Genomic DNA, 14,251 nt, shown 5'->3' with positions numbered 1-14,251 from the left:
TAGACAAATACACATTATGTCCCTCTTCTCATTTGAAACTAGGGTTGCCACCCAGCTGGTATTTTACTGACCTGGCCGATATTTTTATAGGGATAGAAAGGTCAAAAATTAAATGTGCATGGTGCATTTCAATTTGAAATATAAGCATATTACTGTTTTTCTGCGGCATACGAACATAACATATGGCCCATGCACAAGTATTGACACGCCACACCTTCTCAGAGGGCTGGCAGTGGTCTGTATTACTTCTGAAGATGTACTTTATGTCATACAAGCCACTGCCTACTCTCTGAGAAGGTGTGGTGTTTGAATACTCGTGCACTGGCTTTCACAGGATATGTGTGTGTGCTGCATAAAAAAACAAACTTTTACTAGAAAATCTTTTTGCTAATGAAATTTGCACATATACTTTGTAAGAAATGTTTTATTTCTTAGTAATCCATCCACAGGATAATAATGGAAAATAATAGAATTGTAGAGCTCTAGGCCCCTGTAGCAGTTCAGTGTCTATACAAATTGTCCCTTTATAAATTTCATTTTCTTTTGTTATAGCTGATTGTCTTCCTAAATCTTTCTCACCTCTCTCTATCCAGGCTGTCTGCTTTGCTAATGACCTAATGTCTGCTTTCAATATAGTGTTCCATACAAAACCATACGTCTCCCAAGTGTCAGGAATGTAAATAAAACCACTTGTTCCAGGCACCTATATGAATTAAACTAAGTGTATTATAAAAGTTCACAACCGTGGCTGTCTGACAGAACAAACAAACAAAAGCGAATTGCAAGAAGGAAAAGCGTTTTAAACAAACGTGTATTCATTTTCATGCAATGAGCTGAGATTTTCATAAATTACAGAAGAAATAGGAGAGTGTTGCAAAATAGGCTGGAAAAAAAATTTAGTAAAAAAAAAGGTACCGAACCCAACCTCTGATTTTTAGTTTCACATGTATGGACTAGAAATTTTACAAACCTGTTAGCGCTCCACAGATACATGATGATGATACTGAAGGCTTTAAATATTTGATTTTTAAAATCTGTTAAAATGCTATTATAATTACTTTGCAACTGCCTTTTTTTATATTTTAAATGAGTCATCCATATGTCCTTGAATTTGGTTTGTTGATAAACTGATTTTATGACCTTAGTTTGAGAAAGTGCTATAGCAGAAATGAAACTAAACAGATTTTGTGATCATTACTAAAGTATGTACCACACTCCTCAATGTTTTTAATGTTTGTATAAAAGTTTTTTTTAATTTTCAGTATTTCCTCCAATCCCATTTGGCTATTTCAGTATGCATGCCTACACTTGCTATGCCACTTTGCAGTACATTAAAAACTTAATTGGCAATTCACTCCAACTTATCCTGAAGCACACTAGCAGTGGATGTTCACCAACTGCAAACACAACCATTGTAAGTGTTCAGGAAAAGGCTTGCTGATATTACCCCCAATGCCAGCTTTGTATTACTGCTGCACAAGTCTTGATCTGTAGCTGTGTACTATGGTGCAAAGTAAGGACTAGATTACGAGTGAACTTATTACAAGTTCAAAGTAAAGATTTTTCACTTGCATACTAACCCAACGCGCACAAGGAGACAGAATGTTGTGACCATGTCAACGTATTCCCCTATAGACATCCAATAGAGCAAGAAAAGCGGGGGAAAAAGTAACACCCATACTCGTGCGCTAACCCCAAATCGCCTTAAGCCACCTATTCTAATAACCCCTAAACCGCCACATAGCCCATCACTATTAACCCCTAAACCACCACAACCCCATCACAAAAATCCTCTCAACACTTTTAACCCCATAAACCGCCACAACTCCCATATGTATAAATATGTATGTGTGTCAAATGTTCCTATTTTGTTTTGTGCTACTTCTTGAGTAAAGAATAAAGAGAAATAGTGCGCTTTTTAGTAAATCGGCTGCATGAAATATAGCAACTGGTGAAGCTGAACAGACCTCTTTAGTGAATTTTGTGTAACACTGAGTGATCTAGTGGAACTGTAAAACATGCAGGCAGCAATTTCAATAGGTGCAGCTTTACAAATATTTAAACTAAACAATTTAATTACTAACTTTAGAATTAAAATCTGGACAAAAAGTATCACCATCTGCCGTACTCAGATTTTTTTAATAACCTGTATTAAAACAACTCACACAAATCAAGCCCTGAAAAATATAGTGCAAAGCAACAGTTGTATAATTGTTCCAAATTCTGAGGGAAAACTCCAGTGGGCTTGAACTACCCAGAATACTAATTTGCCAAACAGATCCCAGGGCAACTTCCAGACCTCTCAAGCAGTTTATAATGTGCAGTGCTAAGGTCTTTCTAAAGAAAGTAATGGCACCTAATGGTGTAATTACATCTAGGTTAATAAAATGTACAGTTAAGGCATAAGACTGCTTGCAAGCACAAGTGTGGTGCAGTATTACTGTGCGGGTTCCTCTCATATCTGTGGCATTCTGCAGCTTGGTCATAATTTTCAAATCCTAGTGAGAAACTTAAAGGGATATGAAAACCACATTTTTTCTTTTTCCTTCCATGATTCAGATTAAGCATGAGATTTTAAACAACTTTTCATTTTACTTCTATTATCTAATATTTTTATTTCCCTTGGTATCCTTTGTTGAAAAGTATACCTAGGTAGGTTCAGGAGCTGCTGATTAATTGGTGGCTGCACATATATGACTCATGTTATTGGTTCCCTAATGCATTTAGTTAGCGCCCAGTAGTGCACTGCTTATTCTTCAACAAATGATACCAAGAGAATAAAGCAAATTGGGAAAGTATCTATCTGAATCATGAAAAATAAATGTGGGTTTCATTTCCCTTTAAGGGCACAGCAGATGAATAAAAACTCTATTTAAATACAAAAGTGACAGGTTTCTCAGCTAAAAGTTTACATTTTTTCCAGACTGACACCATGAGACACTTTTGTGACCCCTGTTTGGCGAATGCTACCAACAGTGTATATTAGGCTGGGAAAAAAAATTCTACATCCTGGTAGTTCAGAAACCTTTTTGGGACTGTTTTTATATCTTTAACTAGTGCCTCTTTTTATAACAGTCTTGTATCTGATTAACGTCCACCAAGAAGGGGGAACATAACCCCTAACAAATCAGTGGATCGCTAGTATAAAAGGGGACATACCTCATGCAAGGGGAAAGCAAACTAGGAGTGGTGTCTAGATCTGTTCTATAATAGAGGGATTAGGTAGCTTTATATTTTCAGCTCTAATGCTTATATTCGGAGGAAGCACCAGACTGTTGAATTCCTTTAAAAATGAATTTTTATTTTATTTTTTACTGCACGTTTGCCTCTGCTTTTTCAGCGAGACTTGTACGATTTCCTGTGTGTACACTAGGATCACATTACGACCTTGAACTAGAACCCCCTTCAGCAGTTTACACACACCTCCTCTTTCTGTGAATGGAGTCAAAGGAATTTCATTCACAAAATGGAGGACGAGAGAAAGACAAGAACTCCCCGTAGGGTTGGTCTGGTGCCGGTTTACACAGCCTCGGCCGCCTTTTCATAGGCAACTGACATCATTTCAGAAGTATGGGCCATCTTGCGGTAACACTATCTGTTACTGTACTAGTGCTTAAGGCTATTAAAGTGCTGAGAAAAACAACCCTGTTATTGAGGTTATGTCTGAGATTGTAGGACTCAGCACACAGTCCCAGAGACACTAATTAAAGGGGCAGAGAAATAAAGTTGTCAATGTACTATTGCTTACAAAAGACAGTGGGAATATATTATTAAACACTTTCCTACATTAGTAGTAAATTAAAAGAAAGCAGTAGCACTTTGCTATAAATAAAATTGCATACTTAATCCTTTCATAAATAAGTGGTATTACCATTTCTGATGGAAGATGATCCACTATATCTACTACCCATTCTTTAATCATTTTTGCTGATGTAATTTCTTTCATAAAGGCGGTGAGAGTCCACAAGCTATTACTCTTGGGAATTCAACTCCTGAATGAAAGACAATGGAATCCAGCCTCTTATCAAAAATAACAAAACTTCTTTATTGCTTCCACATCATGGGAAAAAAGACGTTTTAAGCCCTATGTTGGGCTCTTAGTCATATCTACCTATCTGGACATAACTAAGAGCCCAACATAGGGCTTGAAATGTTGTCTTTTTTCCAATGATGTGGATATAATAAAGAAGTATTCTTTTTTTATAAGAGGCTGGATTCCATTGTCTTTCATTGTGTATACTGGGATTGGCAGTCCCTGATGAATCTATGCCCCATGTGGATGGGTGCTGTTTCCATTGATAGCATGGGAATTCAACTCCTGCCCTTAAGGAGGAGGCAAAAATTCACAACATTATTATTTTCTTGTTTTCGTGTTAAGGAAACAGGTGTGAAGAAAACGTGTCCTCTACCTCTTGCTTTATCTGCCATTTTTATTTGGAATTGTTGAGATTTTTTTATTCTTTATCATATATTCTGACTTTAATCCTTACTCAAATAAGTGTCCTTACAATTCTGCTCCGGTTACATATGGCAACATAGTACTTTCCAATTGTGTTTATAGAATTTGCATGATAAAATTGGTTTGGTGGTCTTATATTTGTCTGTAGATTTCATGGAGCATGCTGGTACTGTCCCCACTACTTTACATTTTCCTTTAGAGTTTCCTTAGGTTTCTAAAGCCTGCCATGTGACCTAGTTTTCAGAATTGAAAAAACTTTTAATTTTCATACTTTACTTTTATTGTGTCCCCTTTTCCTGTAATTTATACTGCAAACTTGTTTTACTATACATAATTAAAAATGTTAAAGAAAAATATTATGATTACATAACGAAATTACAATTCATGCTTGATATTAGTGTAATTACAATGATAAAGCTTATATGCATTTGTAAACTTGATTGGTTCTTGTACAAACATAGAGCCTCTACCTAATTATTTTTTTCTCTCCAGATGTTCCTGGTTGTCAGTCAATATACAGAAATGCTGAAGGCTATCGGAATATTGAAGGTACCTTATATATCAATGTATATCAGAGGCGTAACTAGAAACCACTGAGCCCTGGTGCAAGAATCTAAGAAGCCCCCCCCCCCCCCCCCCCAAAAAAAAAAAAAAAAGTGAAATTGAAATTGAGAGACACCTTTTTTTTAATTTTTTTTTACATTTAACACAGAAAAAAAATGTGAATCAGATTACATGTCTGCAAAAGGAGGTACCCTGTGCCCACAGTCTGTGAGATGGTCTGACCCCTCATTACTGTATATAGTGACACTGTTTAACCCACCAGTACTGTATATAGTGAGTCAGTGACACAGTCTGTAATCTGTCAGTGAGATGGCTGGCCTCACCCTACCTGCCCTAGTACTTTATAAAATGACCACAATAGTCTGTGACATGGTCCAGCCCCCCATACTGTATATAGTGGTACTGTATAGTGACACTGTTTACACCCTTTGGGGCCCAGTCGCAATTGCAACCTCTGCACCCCCTGTAGTTTTGCCCTTGATGTATATGTTTTTAATGTTGTTTGTGGCGTTTTGTATTCCAACTAGATCTGCATAAAATGATAATTAACTATTTAAGAATCTGTGATCATACGAGTGAAAGCTGCTTATCTGATAAGCTATTCTCTGAACTGTGTAAGTCATTGTTTGTAGCTGTTCAGTAAAGCACTTCACAAAAAGTAGGCTATATACACCAAGAATTGGAAGCAGAGGTTATTTTGTTTGTAAATCTGAAAAAAATAGTTACCACTACTGGAACACTTTTTAACCTACTAGAAAACATAATTTGAAGAGAATTGTAAAATATTATAGTATAAAATGTAATATGATATTCTTGTATATGTTTGTCTGTTTGTTTTTAAAGTTCTAAAAGCAATAGCTTTTCCACGCTGCCTTTTAAAATGGAAAGACAAGTTATTCCATGATGCCACTTGCCCATACAAAGCATTTAACAGCCTAATAATATTTATTTAATACAAAAAGAAAAGCTTATGACAGCATTACTATGCAAATATGAATAGCGATTCCCCCCATGACATTAGTCTTTCTAATTAGTGTTAACCTTCAGATAGTGTGATAATTAAACTTATCATTTTTTTCACTTGTTTTTGTGCTTTTATAAGCTATTAAAACTTAGCTTTTATTAAGCATGGATTAAAAACAAACAGTGCATTAACACGCAGTCATAGTCAGGTGAAACAAGACAGAAAGGAGTTCAATCGTACGCGTTTCGTGACATCACCTCAGCACTTCAAGGATCCACATAAAATGAACCTACAGACATTAAACATCTTTGTTCATAGCGATATGTCATAAAGGCAAAGGAAGAATCTCACTATAAAAAGGGGCGTTTGCATTAGTTGTCAATGTTCATACCTCCAGCACAATTTATCTTGAGGAAATTAATAGAAAATATATTGTCTATCCAGCTATGACTGAATTTAGTAGTAGGCAACTTCAGACACTTTCTTCAGAGAGAAATCAGATCTAGCTCTCCTTTTTTTTTTTTTTTTTTTTTTTTTTTTTCATGCTATGAAATGCAAATTTTGATTCTGTTTATTTCTTGCAGGCTATGGGTATGAAAAACAGATGAGATCTTTCCCTGATGATGCCTGTGTAGTACCGGAAAAGTTTGAAGGTCAGACAGAACTAATTAAAACACAGCATATATTAATCATACCGTCATTGTTACATTCCCTTGTCTCCAGGATAGTATTTTTATTAGGTCTGCCCATCCTTATTCAAAGTGAAGTAATGTGCATGATGTGTTAAAGCCACAGTTTAAGATCTGGAAACAATATCCGTAAATGGCATAAATTAATGATAAATGGTATCAGGAAATGGTATTGACGCTTAATGTGTGTAGAATGGAGAAGAGAACAAAAATGATATATTATTGGATTAAACAACAAAGTAAGGGTGAAATGTCTAATTATGCACCGAAAGAGAATGCGAATAATATGTTACCAAAAATGTGTTAATATTTGTGGAACCAAGTACAACATAGATGAATGATTAAATCCAGGAAGTATTTCATAGGTATGATTTAATTGCTGGTGCTAAAGAATTTACTAAATTTTGGGTTGAAAATTAACTTGCATATTAAGGTATTCCTGAAAGTGCAGAAGAAATGAAAATAGTCTGTTCCATTAATTAAAATTGTTCTAAAAAAATACATTGTACTGTGAATTTTTCTGTCATTTAATGTGTTCCCAATAATCCATTTTACCTGCTGGCGTTTATTAAATTGTTCACAAATAGCTTGTTTAACTTTATTTTTTATTTGAAATAGCTGTGTGTGCCTGTTTTCCCATCTATTCTGAAGATTTCAATGCTTAAAGGGAGATGAAACCCACATTTTTTTTTATGATTTGGAAAGAGTATGCAATTTTAAACTTTCCAATTTACTTCTATTTAATTTGTTTTATTCTCTTGATATCCTTTGTTGAAAGTCATATCTAAATGGCTCAGTTGCTGCTGATTGGTGGTTGTACATAGATCCCTCGTGTTATTGGTGCTTACCCATTTGCATTGTTTCTTCAACAAAGGATATCTAAAGAATGAAGCAAATTAGATAATATAAGTAAATTTGAATGTAGTTTAAAATGGTATTCTTTATCTGAATCATGAGAGAAGAAATTTGTGTTTCATGTTTCTTTAAAGGGACAGTCTACTCCAGAATTTAATTTTTTTTAAAAGATAGATAATCCCGTTTATTGCCCATTTCATATATAAAAATAAACCGAAATTAACACTTCCCCATACGTTTTATATTCTGTAGCTGGTATAACAAGTCATTGGAGACATTAAAGGAATCTGTTTTAACAATACGATGTCCCTTCCTAACGTAGTAAGTTATGATGTACCCTTCTTAATGTGCCCTTGCAAAATGTCCCTAAAAAGTTGTCCTGCTTTTGTGTTTACAGCAGGAGATATTAAACAGGAGGTTGGTGCATACAGAGATGGTCCTCCCTATCAGAGAAGAGGCTCCCTACAGTTGTGGCAGTTCCTTGTGGCTCTGCTGGATGACCCTACAAACTCTCACTTTATAGCGTGGACTGGCCGAGGAATGGAGTTTAAATTGATTGAACCAGAAGAGGTGGGACTTACATTCTTACATTCCCTCTCCTCTTAACCTTTTTTTTACTTTAGTTTGTTGGTAACTCCGGCCTTAAAGGGATACTGAACCCAAATAGTTTATTTCATGATTCAGATAGAACATGCAATTTTAAGCAACTTTCTAATTTACTCCTATTATCAATTTTTCTTTGTTCTCTTGCTATCTTTATTTGAAAAAGAAGGCATCTAAGCTAAGGAGCCAGACAATTTTTGGCTCAAGCCATGGACAGCACTTGTTTATTGGTGGGTGAATTTATCCACCAATAAGCAATAACAACCCAGGTTGTTCACCAAAAATGGGCCAGCTTCTAAATTTACATTCTTGCTTTTCAAATAAAGATACCAAGAGAATGAAGAAAAATTATTAATAGGAGTAAATTAGAAGGTTGCTTGAAAATTGTATTTTCAATCTGAATCGCGAAAAAAAAAAATTGGGTTCAGTGTCCCTTTAATGAATAAGCTGTAGGAAAATTACAAGTTTACGTTTACTGTTGGCACATCCTGTTCTCCATTTTGGTCAATACCCTCTTCGTTTAATGCAACATTACTGTTAAAGGGACATAAAACCCAAAAAAATTATTTCATGATTTAGATATATAATATAATTTTAAACAACTTTCCATTTTAATTCTATTATTTAATTTGCTTCCTTCTCTTGTTATCCTTTGCTGAAAGGTTTATCTAGGCAAGCTCAAGAGCAGCAGAGAACATAGGTTCTAGCTGTTGATTGGTGGTTGCATATATATATATTGATTATGATTGGCTTACCCATGTGTTCAGTTAGAAACCATCAGTGCATTGCTGCTCCTTCAACAAATGACACAGAGAATGAAACAAATTAGATAATAGAAGTAAATTAGAAAGTTGTTTAAAATTATCTTCTCTATCTGAATCATGAAAGAAAAAAATTGGTTTCATGTCCCTTTAATTTAGGAATTCATTGTAACACTCTCATTTACACAACTTATAATGAATGGAATTGTAAGGCAATTTTTATTTTTATCTCTTGCCCTTCTGTGTTTAATAACTTTAAAGTAGACTGAACATTAGCTTTGGAGTCTGATCAGTCTGCTTGGAGCCTCTTGAATAAACTGAATGTGTTTGACTCAGAAAACAGTTGCAGGATTGGGGGAGGAGCAGCAATTTTCTGGTTCTCTAATTATAATTGTTCTCTGGTGGCGCTTTTTTTTTTTCTCTTTTTGTTAACCCATTCACTTCCAGATATGGTTGCTGTGCTTTGTATTAACAGTTTAGTAGAAAATATATAGCTATGTTAAAAATAGATTTGGAAGTTTAGTTTATTTAGTACAGAAGTATTTTTTGTCGCCATTGACTAAAACAGAAAGATTGTAGCAAACATTTCATATGTTTAAAGTAGATTAACATGACAGGGACAGTCTACTCCAGAATTGTAATGTTTTAAAAGATAGATAATCCCTTTATTTACCGTTCCCCAGTTTTGTATAACCAACAAGGTTATATTGATTATACTTTTTACCTCTGTGATTACCTTGTGTCCAACCCTCTCCAGACTGCCCCGTTATTTTGGCAGATTTGCATTTTAGCCAATCAGTGCTGATTTATAAATAACTCCACGGGAGTGAGCACAATTATCTATATGGCACACATAAACTAGCGCTGTTTCGATAAACTGTCAAAATGAACTGAGATAAGAGGTAGCCTCAGAGGGCTTAGAAATTAGCATATGAGCCTACCTAGGTTTAGCTTTCAACAAAGAAAATTTGATGATAAAAGTAAATTGGAAAGTTGTTTAAAATTGCATGCCCTATCTGAATGATGAAAGTGTAGTTTGGATTAGACTGTCCCTTTTCCATGTATGCAAGAACATTTAAAAAATGTTAAAGTATTTTGAATCCAATGTCCCCTTAAAAGCCATCTATTGATAGCGATGTCTGGGCTCTGGCATAGTATAACATAATGGAAGGCATCTATAAAATCATAATCCACCCTAGCAGCTGTAGTTTTGTGTTTATGCTGTATTATTATGGCAAATATTTGCTAACTATTCTAGACAGTATTTTTTTTCATTTTTATTTTATTTTGCACAAATGATATGGAATGAATGTGTAACATCCCCAGTTGATAGTATTGATCTAACTCAAGTTCTATGCACTGAATTAACCTTTGTGTGTGTGTCCCTGCAGGTAGCCAGACTGTGGGGCATGCAGAAAAACCGGCCAGCCATGAATTACGACAAGCTCAGCCGGTCTCTGCGTTACTACTATGAGAAGGGAATAATGCAGAAGGTGAGTGGAAATCAACCCCTTTGTCTTTTTAACCAATGTTAAACCCCTGCACTATGTTTAAGAAAACATAACCTTTTGCACTCCTTTGTTTGTATTGTTATAGTTTTGTGCCCCTTGCTCAAACTTTTATGCCAAACATTCTGACTTTGCTAGCTTGAATAAAAAAAAAAAATACATAAACTTGTTTAGTGCATCTTAAAAAAACATTTTTTATTTTTTTTTTATTTGTAAAACAGATGTTCTTAAGTTTATTCTTAATGCTTGCAACTGTCCACTGGTAGAGTTGTATGATTATTTTGTCAAAGGGATAGGAAAGTCAAAATTAAACTTAAACCTGCAAGAATCAGAGAGCTGGTAAAAATAACTTCTATTTTCAAATGTGCTTTGTTCTATTGGTATCCATTTGGATACACACATATCCTACACTAGAAGGAGCTAGCTGGTGATTGGTGCCTGCATACATGTTGTCTCTTGTGATTGGCTAGCTTGATGTGTTCAGCTAGCTACCAATAGTGCAATGCTGTTCATTCAGCCAAGGATAACAAGAGAATGAAGCATATTTGATAATTAAAAGTAAATTTGAAAGTTATTTAAAATTGTATGTTCTATTCAAATCACAAATTAAATTTTTGGTGTTTCCTGTCCCTTTAAAGGGACAGTCTACACCTTAGTCTTCTTAAAGTCTTACCTTAGATTAAGCTGTAAATCGCCTCCTGCACCGCTTTCTATATCATGCAGAAAAACCTGTAAAAAGTTATTTTAACATGAATAGGGTTTCTGCCAATTTGAAATGTCTGCCAAGCTCCACCCACTGATGACATCACAATCTGGGCTGCATATGGCGTCCCATCACAAAATGCTCACTAGATAGATTCAGCAGACTATTAATGCTGTTTAGTAGAGTGCCTAGATGCAGCCCAGAAAGTGATGTCATCAGTGGGTGGAATTTGGAAGCCATTTCAAAGTGACCAGAAACAATATTAATTTTAAAATATAATTTTACTGTTACTGCTGCATGGTATAGAAAGGGCTGCAGGGGGGTATTTGCAGTTTAATCTAAGGTAAGACTTTAAGATGACTAAGGTGTAGACTGTCCCTTTAAAGGGACAGTAAAGTAAAAAAAATCTTTCATGATTTAAATAGGGCATGTAATTTTAAACAACTTTCCAATTTACTTTTATTACCAATTTTGCTTTGTTCTCTTGGTATTCTTAATTGAAAGCTAATCTAGGAGGTTCATGTGCTAATTTCTTAGACCTTGAAGACTGCCTCTAATCTGAAAGCATTTTGACAGTTTTTCACCACTAGAGGGGCGTTAGTTCATGTGTTTCATATAGATAACATTGAGCTCAGGCACGTGAAGCTCCTAGGAGTCAGCACTGATTGGCTAAAAATGCAAGTCTGTCAAACAACTGAAATAAGGGGCAGTTTGCAGAGGCATAGATATAAGGTAATCACAGAGGTAAAAAGTATATTATAATAACTGTGTTGGTTATGCAAAATTGGGGAATGGGCAATAAAGGGATTATCTACCTTTTTAAAGGGACAGTCAACACCAGAATTTTTGTTGTTTAAAAAGAAAGATAATCCCTTTATTACCCATTCCCCAGTTTTGCATAACCAACACAGTTATAATAATACACGTTTTACCTCTGTAATTATCTTGTATCTAAGCTTCTGCTGACTGCCCCCTTATTTCAGTTCTTTTGACAGACATGCAGTTTAGCCAATCAGTGCTCACTCCTAGGTCACTTTACGTGCATGAACTCAATGTTATCTATATGAAACATGTGATCTAATGCCCTCTAGTGGACAAAATGTATTCAGATTAGAGGCAGTCTTCAAGGTCTAAGAAATTAGCATATGAACCTCCTAGGTTTAGCTTTCAACTAAGAATACCAAGAGAACAAAGCAAAATTGGTGATAAAAGTAAACTGTGAAGTTGTTTAAAATTGCATGCCCTATTTAAATCGTGAAAAAAATTTGGACTTGACTGTCCCTTTAAACAACAAAAATTCTGGTGTTTACTGTCCCTTTAAGTAGCACATATACAATGTACTGATAAAATAACTACATTCATAAAAAAAATTGATGTACTATTAAAACCATACTGATACTTTTTACTGAACCCTGCACTTATCTGTACAAACAATCCTTTTTAAATTAAAAATAAATAACTAAAAACTTTGCTTGTGGATTTTTATATAGCAAATGTCCATACCTATCTATAGGGCTCGATTTTATCAAGCCTTATCCTCCATTACAACTGCAGGTTGTCGCAAGAGAACCTGCAGTCAGTATTTATCAAGCAGCGGTCATGAGACCACTGCTTCCCTACCCTCTTCTCTGCCTCTTAGGTGGAGAATTTCTATCTTCCCGGTCTCGTCCACCCGGGGAGAATGACAGTTCCTGCCCATGTGTGATTGGCTGTCGTGCATGGGCATGGGGGGCGGTGTTGCACGCAAACGCTATGCTGAATTCACCAGCGGATTGCTGCCCACCAGAGGCGAGCTGGGGCGGACAGGGGTGCATAAGTACGCCCCTGTCCGCCCTTGCTTGATAAAATTATTTAAATATTTTCATGGAGAAATTAATTCTTCAAGGATATTGTGCCACAAATATTTTTGTGAATTTATCTTAATTTTTACAAGAAGGGCTGCAGCTTTTTTTGTATTGATTTATTTATTTTTTTTCTTTTCAAATCTAGGTGGCAGGAGAGCGCTATGTCTACAAATTTGTTTGTGAACCTGAAGCTCTATTCTCTTTGGCTTTCCCGGACAATCAGCGACCTACCCTGAAATCAGAATTTGACCGTCAGATCAGTGAAGAAGACACCGTCCCATTGTCGCACTTAGACGATAGTGGCGTGTACCATCAAGATGTAGGAACAGTCCCTTCCCAGAATTACAAAGGCAGCTACAACTATTAGCTCCCACCATTTAATCATGTATATATGGGTACATTTGGTTAGCGATCATATGAATGTAGACGCTTTTTTTTTTTTTTGTATTTTGCTAAAAATCGTTTAAAACAAAATGGACTTGAGCAAGTAGTGCCTAAAAGGATGCTTTGCAAACTCACTGTTGCACCTGAGAGCTTGTAACATTCTTTTAAATGGTACATATCTCTGCTTCAGTGTATTTGGACATCAGATTTTAGATTTGCTTATAATTGCAAAATTTGAGTGCAAGTTGATTTCAGGAAAATGCATGTTTATATGCTCTAAAGCATCGAGGACAGACCTTTCTGTGGGTTTTTTTTTAAGGGAAAAAAAAACCTTTTCAGTGGCATTTCTTAGCAGGAAACACGTGGATTCCTATAAAAACAGCATATCGAATCAGTGCAATAATCTTGGAATCTACTATTGCAAATGTTGCTTTTTTAAATTAAAGCTCCTTTTGAAGGAATATTGACTGTTTCATTTCCTTGTCCCAAAGTCTTTCTGAAACCTTATAACGTGATGACAAAACATATACACACTATGGTTACATCTACTACAGAATTGTGTGTGTGTGTGTATTTATATAGATATGTATATACAGTGTGTGTGTTTGTGTATATATTAAACATGGGCATTTGGCAGATTTGTTAGTAGGCAGCCCCTCGTTGATTTCGGCTCTTTCGGAGACAAATTTATGTTTGAGAAAGATCACTACTCTGAGATCTGTGCAAATCATTTTTGTCATGGTGGTGAGAAAAAGAAACCTAGGTTACAATATGGCGGTGCCCACTGGTTTATGGACATTAGAATGTTACCATTATTCTTTTTCAATATTTAAATAACATTTTTTTTTTTAATATAATATTTACGCTGAATACATAATTCTATAATTTATTTATTTAATGTTTTAAAGGGATATGAA

At 35.3% G+C, this 14,251-nt stretch overlaps 1 protein-coding gene across 1 annotated transcript in view; it reads left to right on the top strand.

Moving 5' to 3' along the window:
• Positions 1 to 13,795, top strand: part of ETV4 (ETS variant transcription factor 4) — a 60,672-nt gene extending 46,877 nt beyond the window's left edge. The window contains exons 9-13 of the mRNA XM_053694236.1: positions 4,952 to 5,008; positions 6,572 to 6,640; positions 7,929 to 8,101; positions 10,287 to 10,388; positions 13,096 to 13,795. Coding sequence (XP_053550211.1) covers positions 4,952 to 5,008; positions 6,572 to 6,640; positions 7,929 to 8,101; positions 10,287 to 10,388; positions 13,096 to 13,317 — 623 coding nt within the window. The 3' untranslated portion in view covers positions 13,318 to 13,795. The remainder of the gene's footprint in view (positions 1 to 4,951; positions 5,009 to 6,571; positions 6,641 to 7,928; positions 8,102 to 10,286; positions 10,389 to 13,095) is intronic.
• The last annotated feature ends 456 nt before the right edge of the window (positions 13,796 to 14,251 follow it).

Source organism: Bombina bombina, chromosome 1 (assembly GCF_027579735.1).
Source record: "Bombina bombina isolate aBomBom1 chromosome 1, aBomBom1.pri, whole genome shotgun sequence".
Taxonomy (NCBI): Eukaryota; Metazoa; Chordata; class Amphibia; order Anura; family Bombinatoridae; genus Bombina; species Bombina bombina.
The sequence above is the reverse complement of the archived record's forward strand: the minus strand, read 5'-3'. Positions and strand labels throughout refer to the sequence as shown.